This window comes from Coloeus monedula (assembly GCF_965178545.1).
Source record: "Coloeus monedula genome assembly, chromosome: 8".
NCBI lineage: Eukaryota > Metazoa > Chordata > Aves > Passeriformes > Corvidae > Coloeus > Coloeus monedula.
The window spans coordinates 37,548,940-37,558,750 of record NC_138788.1 but is presented as its reverse complement, the minus strand read 5'-3'; the positions used below and the strand labels follow the sequence as shown (position 1 = coordinate 37,558,750).

The window sequence follows — 9,811 nt, the reverse complement described above, 5'->3', positions numbered from 1 at the left end:
TTTGTTCCCACGCCGACACGTGTAGATCAATACCTGCTGTGTGCAGGGCTGGCAGAGCATCAGCACGTTGCCTTTGTACACAGCCGGGCTTTGCCAGCCACCTTGAGGGCAGTGGGATGTGATGCAATGCTCTGAGGGAAACGCTTCATCTTCCCGTTCTCCTCTTGCCGCTCGTTTGCCTATCAGAAATGACAATTAAGTGTGAGGTGCCAAAAGCATAAGCAAGCATTAAGGCAAGAGAATAACCTTGAACTCGGGCCAAAATATACAGTGACTAATGGGAAGTCCTAAAGAAATCTGCTCAACCGAGCGGATCAGCCGTACTGTATTTTGCAAACTGCTGAAAATACAACTCCCGCCTTGGACTCATAAAACCCGTGTGACAATGTTCACCCGACTTACAGTTCTAAACTCGAAGGGATTTGATGTTAATTTCTTTCTTTCTTTGTACTTACTGTGCTGAGGTGCAATTGGGTGTGGGAAGGAAAACAGGAGGTGTTGTTGAAACAAGCACCAAACTCCCCAACCTCACTGTAATTCCACATGAATCTCTTCGGTAGATTTTAGCACTATTGCGACCTGGAGCATTTGCACAAATCTGAGTTGTCAGTGCTTATTTCGTGTCTCTCTAGGAAATAATCCTGAAACGAGCAGCTGACATTGCTGAGGCGTTGTACAGCGTGCCCCGCAACCACAACCAGATCCCCACTCTAGGCAACACTCCCGCCCACACCGGCATGATGGGCGTGAACTCCTTCAGCAGCCAGCTCGCCGTCAATGTGTCTGAAACATCGCAAGCCAACGACCAAGGTAGGTGGGATTTCAAGGGTTAATCCTTCACCTTGTTGGCTGCTTTTGGCCTGTTCTTGCGAGCTGATGTCACCGCTGTGTCCTACCTCTCTCTGTCCCCGTGTCTGAGCGTGGAATGAAATGCTGTCTTTAACTTTCTCATAATATTTAATTCTCCCTATTCTTTTGTTTGCTGTTGTCATAAAGCATCTCCAGTGGGGGAAAAAAAAATAAAATTGGCAAAGTGTAGAAAGCTCTTTGTTATTCGCAGTAAATATACAGCGTGTATGGTTGGTTTATAAAATAATTATGTCTAGGTACCTCCACCTGGTTTTGGAATATTTACACAGATAAATCTAATTTGATGTCTGTGATTTTAAAATACTTTGTTTGTAGGCATGTGTGACATATATGTTACTAATAAAAGTAATAGTTGATTTAATTTACCTGTTGTAATTGAAAATGCATGTAGCATATTGCATTTAAAATTAATTTTGGTACTAATGAAAGGAGGGAAACAGGATTATTAGATATGTTCAAACGCATTTTTTTTTTTGCTTGCAATGTAATTATTAAATTGATTGCTCAGATAGGAACAAACTGTTGTTTAAAATCCTGATTCCGCTATGTTTCCTCTTCTAAAAAGATTGCCTTTTAATGCGTTTCCAAGCTAATAAGCCTTATAAAATTCTGTACTTGCTCTTGAATTAGTTTTCACTGATGGCTACACCTTACGACAGCTTGTTGTTAGCATAAAAATATCAATCACAAAATGAAGACCCCAAAACAGCCTTTTAAAGTAAATCACCGCAACAAAAAAGTTTTTCTTGTCAGCTCTGGCATTTGAAGGTGTGGAGAGGCTGAAAGTTCACGCAGTGTGTTGGTACAAAGCGGGACTCGAGCCTGTTGATAATTGCTCCTAAAGACAAACGTGAAGGCACCTGACACAGCTGGATCGAAGAGAGCTTTTGTTGGCTGTCTGTGCTAAGAGGAGAGACAACATAGAGTGCTCGCGGATGATTTAAGTAGGGTTGGCGTGATAAGGTTATCTCAAGCTGCAAGAGTTGATAGGGCAGTGAGAGACAACTCAGAGCAAAGCTGTGCAATCAATTAAAACTGTGTAATATATGCTGCATGAGGAAACCCCCCAGCCCTAAGTCTATCTTATAAAATAACATTATTTTTTTGGGGTGGGGGGGTTTCTAACACAGTAGGTTACAGTCGCAACACAAGCAGTGTTTCCCCGCGAGGATATGTTCCCAGCAGTACTCCTCAGCAGTCCAATTACAACACAGTCAGCAATAGCATGAATGGATATGGCAATGCCGGCATGCCCAATCTAGGTGTACCAGGTTCCCCTGGATTTCTTAATGGCTCCTCAGCTAACTCTCCTTATGGCAGTAAGTGTCTATTTTTGGTAACACATCATCATATAGATTCATATTTACTACAAAATCAACTCCTTGCATTGTTTTGATTTCCTCTATTGTCAGCTACTGGATAAAAGGAGGGGTGACTCTGGAGGCTGGACGTAAAAATGAAAATAATAAATTGATCTGTTTGTGCCAGAATACAATCTCAGATAGAGAAAAAAAAAAAAAGAAAAAACAAAACAAAACAAAACAAGACAAAAAAAACCAAAATAAAAATTGGACTGCGCAATTTGTAACAAAAGTCCAACACAAAAGAGTTTGCCTGTTATCCAGAGAGTGGCCAAGCCAAGGCATTTCATTTTTATTTTTTTATATATATTTTTTTATATATATATATCTCTATATATATTTTAAGAGGCAAGGCCCTATCACTCTCTTTTTCCGTGTTTGCCGTGAAAACCTCAATCTGAGTCCTGATTATTTTTGCTTTATTGCAGTAGTGCCGTCAAGCCCTACCATGGCAGCCTCTTCGGTCACCCTCCCTTCAAACTGTAGCAGTACACACGGCATTTTCTCATTCTCACCTGCCAATGTCATCTCTGCAGTGAAACAAAAGAGCGCCTTCGCTCCTGTTGTCAGGCCCCAAGCCTCTCCTCCACCATCTTGCACCAGTGCAAATGGAAATGGACTTCAAGGTGAGCTGGATCTCTCTCAATTTTCTCTCTGTTGCTTCTTTTTTTTGGTGCTTTCATTCTCGGGGAGAAAGGTACCTGGCTGGTTTTTTGGTGCTCTCGTAGTGATGCAAAAGCAGCGGGAGAAGTGGGGTAGTGTGAAGAGTCTGCTGAGATTTTCAGGCTTTTAGTTCATTTTTGATACTTGCATTAGAGAAAACACCACTTGTTTTTCTGGCATTTTCCCTTAGGAGTCCGTGCCTTAAATTTTTAGGGAAGACTGTATCCCTGAATGCCTCTTGGAGGGTTTGTGTACTCCTGGTGTTTATATGTTTTCTGAACACATTTCTGTGGATGTTTAAACCCAGCAGTGTTCTGGCAGGACATGCTGTGATTTCCTCACTTTATATAGGGTGCAGTACTGATTTTACATGTGTCAACTTAATGTAAGTCAGGTTAAGCTTTACTCAGTGGACTAAGCTTCCCTGGACTAGGTAGCCCTGTGTGCAGTTGTTTGAATGCTCTGGTGGTCCCAGCTCCTACTGTGGTGTTAGAGTGGTTACATCCCTAAACGAACTAAGTATTTTAATTAGGGCAGGCAATTTTAATATTTTGCCTTTTTATTTTATTTATTTTTTTAAATTCATGTGATTTCATGGGGGTAATGCAAAGAACAGCTGATAATTCAGTGACAGAATGTCTGTGGCCGCCTGTTGGGGGTGGGGAAGGAGGAATTATGACACAGTGTGAGAATGAAAACACGAACAAAGAAGTCACCCTAAAAAGGAAGACTCATGGCCTATTTTGCCACTTGTAGGGGGTATTTTGACGTGTAGAATGTGAGACTGAAGGTGTGTTAGAATCATTGGGAAGGTTGGTGTGCCTCTGGTGGAGTCTCAGTGCACGGTGCAGTAAATTGAAACACTTCAGATCCCATTGAAACCAGGAAGGGCTGAGGACACTCTCATCCCAGAGGTCGTCGCTCCTCTTGACTTCCCCAGTTAAGAAGCAGCAGCAGCACAGGATTATTTATTCTTCTTATCGCCATGGCATCCATAATCCAGCCAGCACTCACAGGCAAACAGATGAGGAATATTGTAATTTCCCAAAATAATTCTGGACACCTGCATTTTGCGGGATGCTGAAGGCACTTTGGAGAGTTATCATCCCAGTCCCGCAGAACTGCTTGTCCACCCTAAATCCACACCAGGATCTCAAAATTAATCTTCCTGTAGCTTGCTATTAACTTCTTGGCCCAAAAAAACCATCTGAGACCTTGTTATGCACTCAGGTCAACAAAGAGCTGAGAATCCAGATACACAGACTCATTGTAGCATGACTATTAAAGGAAAAGATAATTAAATTAACAGTTTTTTGCATATTTCTTTAGTGGAAGCTTCACTGTGTTACTACTGTAAGTAGGAAACTATATCCGTATTCTTAGAAAAGATAATCCATTCATAAAATAATCCAGTGTCCTACTTTCCTCTTTTCATAGGAAGACACTGGTATGAAAAGTAAATACTGGAATAAAATAACAGAAAAAAAGGAAAAAAAGGTAATAAAATGAAAATAAATGAAAATAATAAACATCAAATAATAGACAAAAATAATAAAAGGAATAAAAAATAAAATAATTATATAAATGTGGTAACGCATGGCTAAGATCTGAGGCAGCTCTTCTGTAGTGAATATTCCTATATTTGTATTTGTATCAACTAATTGATTTTGATTTACTCTGAAAACCACAATTATTTAAAGATCTAAATTAAAATTATCTTAATTTCTCTAATTTCAGCATGTGAATAAAGGGCTTCCTATCAGATACTCAAGGTTTTATGTTTTTTAGAGCTCTTTACTTAAGAGCTCTAGATTACCTCAAAGTGGGGTTTTAAGGAGAGCTGGGAGGGCTGAATGCCTGCACCAAGCACCCAATGTCCCTTAGCACCTCCCCAAGCCCCCAGTAACCACACATCTCCATCCTCAGGAACAAAATGCTTTTTGTATAAAGCTCAGATGATGACTTGGAATCAGCCAATACCAATTTTGTTAAACAGGTCATGAATTTAGCTCTTGAGCTGAGCCCATCCTTGCTTTGCACTAAGCTTTTTTCATGCCCAGAGAGCCCAGTGAAGACCTAATGATGCCTTCAACCCCTGATTTTCAGATGCTGCAATCCAAGCAGCAGATTTGGTGTAATCCTTTTGGGTTTTGGATCAGCATCTGAACTGAAAACCAAGTGTTGAAAATAAATAGATAATAAATAGACAAATAAGTAACTAATTAAATAAAAACTGTCAATTTTCCTCTGTCAGCTGAAGCTGAATAATTTTGTGTTGAGCAGAATGACGCAGAGAAACAGGCAGAATGTCCTTCTGGTCTGGTAATTAGAGCAGCGACTTCCAGGGTTGAGGCAAAAAAATTGCATAATTTATGCAAAGTAGACAGCACCACGAGGTGATGCTCAGTATTGTGGGAGCTAGGGAACTGACGTGGAATCATAGACTCCTGGTAGGGTTTGGGTTGGAAGGACCCTAAATACCATCTAGTTCCAACTTGGGGCAGGGACACCTTCCACTGTGCCAGGCTGCTCCCAGCCCCAATGTCCAGCCTGGCCTTGGGCACTGCCAGGGATCCTGAGGCAGCCACAGCTTTCCCTGTGCCAGGGCCTCAGCACCACCTCACCTCCCTCACCCAGGAGTCCTCTGTGAGTTCCTTCAGCATCCCAGCAGAGGCACCATCCCTTTGTCCACCCAAAGCTTTGAGTCAATTCAGCCTGAATCACAAAAGGCCTCAGATTGGCAGTGCTTCACCCCGTGGTCCTCACAGATCTCAGCCACTGCCTTGGCCTGAGCTGCAGCCAGAGCTGAGGGGCAGGACAGGGATGAGTTTGTCAGCTCCTTCCTTCATTAGACATCACCAAGAAAAGCCACCAGCACTCTTGTGTTGGTACTTCTTTACACTGAATTTGATACATAGAGTTCATTAGGGAGTTTCTGCTTCTTCCTTCCTATTTTTGCTGTCGTTTGTTGACATGGAACTCTTTTTAAAGTTTAATTAGTTGCTTTCTGGACTCTGTTCAACCACCTCGAGAGTTTTCTGATCAGCACATTTTATACATTAAATTAAAATACAGAGTTCAAGAGCTGCAGTCCAACACAGCTGAAGTTTTTTTCGTGATCTTCAAGTAGAGAGCCTCATTACAGAGCAGGATGTGAAGGAGCTGAGCGACAGCTGAGCGTTGGCACTGTTAGGAATGGTCACATCCAGTCAAACCAAGAGGGCAGTAAGAGCTCGTGGTCACTGGCGTTGTATCAGAGGCAAATCCTGCAGCTGGTGGATAAGGAGGGACTTGGATAAGAATGGATAAGGATTCAGATGAGGGTGCTCCTTTTGCAGGGATTTGAGGGTTAATTGCCCCGTTCCTGGTGGGTAAACCACTGTAGGGTATCGCTGTGTGGAAAAATGCTGCTTGTGGTGCATCTAAGTTGGTGAGAGCAGCAGAACTATGGAGCTCCAGCTGGACCTCAGGGCGATTATTTTGTCTCCTAACAAAGAATTAAACAGAAGTTGAGTTGCTCTAAACTTCTGGCTTGTGCTGATGTCACCCTGAGCATCAGGACCACCTGAGCCCACCACACCAGAAGCAAGATGTTGCTGCCTGTAAGCACAACCCCAAAACCCTCTCTCTGCTTAGGACCTACTGCCCGAGAGTGAAGATGGAGATGTCTGTAGATGACCCTTCTTTTGGAAAGAGATCCAAGACACCTTCTAGTGGAAGGTGTCCCAGCTTGTGGCAGTGGGTTGGAACTAGCTGGTCCTTGAGATCCCTTCCAACCCCATCCATTCTGGGATTTTATGATTCAGTGATGAAGACAGAGGTTAAGAATAAAAAAGACAACCTGGGGAGATCTCAGAGAGGTCAGGGTGGGGGCAGTGCCAGCCAGAGCTGATGTTTACTTCTCCCCCTTGCTGCACCCATGCCAGCTGCCCGTCCATGCTCAGCCAGCCGGTGCCTGAGGAGGGTCAGCACGCAGAAGCTGCGGCTCTTGGAGGAAACACCTCTCTCTCTGCTGCCCCCAGGGCCTGACTCACTCCTGTGAATAAGCCTACAAAGAAGGGCTTTTGGGCCCTATCCAAAAAGCCACAATCTTGTTGACTCTGCATGACCTCCATAGTCTATGACCAGAAAGTCAAGTACTCACACAATTTTTTAAGAGCAGGATCCTACCGTGTGTGTTCCTTAGGGCAGAGAGCCTTTTCCTGTTTAAAACAATGAACATTAAAGGTAGAAAAGAAATTTTTTAGTGAGAGACTACTGGCTCGCTGCAAAGTTGGAAGTACAATATGTGCTCAAAATTTGGTTTTCAATCGTAATTTACTTTCTATAGATTGTGAAAGATATTGCTCTCTGGTTATAGGACTGTAATGCAGAGCAAAAGGCTCTCTATATTCTTTTAAAATTGCATCCTGCTTAATTTTCTGGTCTTCCTCCAGATGAAAGTATTAAAATTATTATTAAAAAACTCACCAGCTCATTTTTCTTTAAGAAGGCGTTTGGTATCAATTTGCACAGCAGGAAGCTCAGTGCAGAAATTCACAATTGTCAAAGATTGCTACTAAAATAAATTGTGAAATACACGTCTAGAGCATCAACCTTTCGCCCCCCTCTCTGACTGTGCTACAAAGAAAATTCAATAAAAATGGTTAAATTAAAGAATTGAGGACTTTTTTCTTTCCCCCAGAAAAATATGGCAGCAGATAATCTAAATTTTCACACGTCAGAATCATAGAACGGCTTGGGTTGGAATGGACCTTAAAGATCATCTTGTTCCACCCCCTGCCATGGGCAGGGACACCTCCCACTGTCCCAGGCTGCTCCCAGCCCCAGTGTCCAGCCTGGCCTTGGGCACTGCCAGGGGTGGAGCAGCTGATGGTGGAATTGCAGCATGAGGCACTTGAGGACATGGCTTTGTAGTGAACCACGACAGTGCTGGACTTGATGACCTTAAAGGTCCTTTCCAACATTAATGATTCTATGACTCCATGACAACCGTTCCTTAAAATGATCTCCTGCACCCCCCAGGTCAGGTGCACCCCCGATAACCAGACTGGCACAGTGATAGATTTGCTGCTGGCTGAATCCCACAGGAGAAGCCAAGCTGAGAGCAGGGGTTTGGCAGGTCCAGACACGGGGCGAGGTCATCTGCTGGCCTGGGCTGATGAAGTGTGGAACAGAGGGGATTTAGTGAAGTGTTGTTTTTAAAGGTTTTTGAGGGTGGTCAGGCCTTGGAAGGGGCTGCTCAGGAAGGTTTGGAGTCCTCGTCCTTGGAGGAGTCCAGGGAAGGTCTGGATGTGGCACTCAGTGTTCTGGGCTGGGGACAAGGTGGGGAACAGGCTCAGCTTGGACTTGGTGATATCGAAGATCTTTTCCAACCTAAATGATTTTGTGATTCTCTGAAAACATGATAAGGAAACTGAATATTTAGGGTAGAAAGGCTCTCTGCCAATATACCCACTATTACCCAGTTAAATTTTGTAGCTTCACTTGCTGGCTAGGTTTAAAAAATTCATTATTGTAACTGTTGCAAAATCATAACTTCAGTTTTGATTTTGACATATTTGACAAGTTTAACTGGGGAGAAAAGTGGCAGACTTGGAAGACTTTATCCTGCTCCAAGAGCATCACCCGAGCTGTGTTTTAGAGAGGTTTAACCCCATCCAAATCCACGGAAGGCTCTGTGAGAACTAGGGGCTGCTCCAGGTGCAGCTGCTGGAGCAATGCTGCTGGTGGTTGTGTAACCTGTGAAATGTGTACAGACCCAGCTCTTCCAAACCGTAAAGCTGCAACAGCGAATCTGAAATAAATTAATATTGTTGAAATTAATGAACTGAGAAATTGAAGTTCACATCGCTACACGAACAAATTTATTAATATCTGTTGTACATAAATTAATGAGAAATATCATTATGGCAAAAATTAAACAACACTAAAATTAAAGACTGTCTAAATTACGCTTCTACCAAAGAGTTAACTAGGAAAAAAACAGTGGTTGTTGGCATCTCAGTCTTTATCTGTTAAAAAACCCCAGGAGATGGCTGGTCAGGGCATTAATATCATGTCTTTCTATGGTGTTTGATCTCTAGGGTTGGGAGAAGGTTTAGAGTTCTTGGTTTTGGTCTTGGACAATCCTTGGTTTGCTCTGTCCTGCTTTCATCATGAAGTAGAAGAGTGGAAAAGGAGGTTTCCTGCCCAGGGCATGAAGTGGTGATTGGTGGGGATGTCCCCAAGGGGTGCTGGTACAGCCAGAGGAGCTGTCAGGAGCCTGGAGGGAGCTCGAGCCTGGGGAACTTGGGGGGTTCTGCCCACAGAGCTCCTCTCTCAAGGAGAGGCCCTTTGGGGTGTGCTTTGCTGGGAGAAGTGGCTGTGGTCCTTGCTCTGGGGATGCCGTGGAGGAGCCTGGCTCTGCATCCTCCCGTGGTGGCTCTGAACCCGACGTGCCTCAGCTCAGCGTGCCAATAACAGCTCCTTTTCTTCTCTTTTTTCTTTTAGCCATGTCCGGGCTTGTAGTCCCACCAATGTAAAGTCACTTTTGTTTACCTACCGTAGCACCAAGCTGCAGAGGATGGGCTTAGGGGACAAGTTTAGTATATTAAGACATGCTGATGGAAGCAGTATCTTCACGCAGAATCAGCAACAAATCGAAATGCTACAGGAAAAAAAAAAAAAAACCCACAAAAAAAAAAACCCACAAAAAAAAAGAAAAAAAAAGACTTTGTTTAAAGATTTTATTTAAACTATTAAGAATCTACATGCAAACAACCTACTTCTTCATGAACAATTGCATTTTATTGACTGAATTTTTCTCATATTTTCACATTTCTCAGTCCTGGAGAATAAGGAAAAAGCGACGCCTATTTTGTATAAAGTTTCTGATTACGTCTTGGCTATGTCTAGTACTTGCTATGTGTTGGGAG

General features: G+C 43.0%; 1 protein-coding gene across 2 annotated transcripts in view; it reads left to right on the top strand.

Annotated features, from left to right (window-relative positions):
- The window catches only part of EBF3 (EBF transcription factor 3), a gene marked incomplete at its 5' end in the record, with an annotated part of 118,930 nt that extends 109,433 nt beyond the window's left edge, over positions 1-9,497 (top strand). Inside the window, 4 exons of one of the 2 annotated variants that reach the window (XM_082285613.1) lie at positions 633-810; positions 2,001-2,189; positions 2,768-2,857; positions 9,387-9,497. In XM_082285613.1, coding sequence (XP_082141739.1) covers positions 633-810; positions 2,001-2,189; positions 2,768-2,857; positions 9,387-9,418 — 489 coding nt within the window. In that variant the 3' untranslated portion in view covers positions 9,419-9,497. Of the gene's footprint in view, positions 1-632; positions 811-2,000; positions 2,190-2,659; positions 2,858-9,386 lie in introns of both variants that reach the window. The other variant, XM_082285612.1, reaches the window with a different exon arrangement.
- Positions 9,498-9,811: the final 314 nt, after the last annotated feature.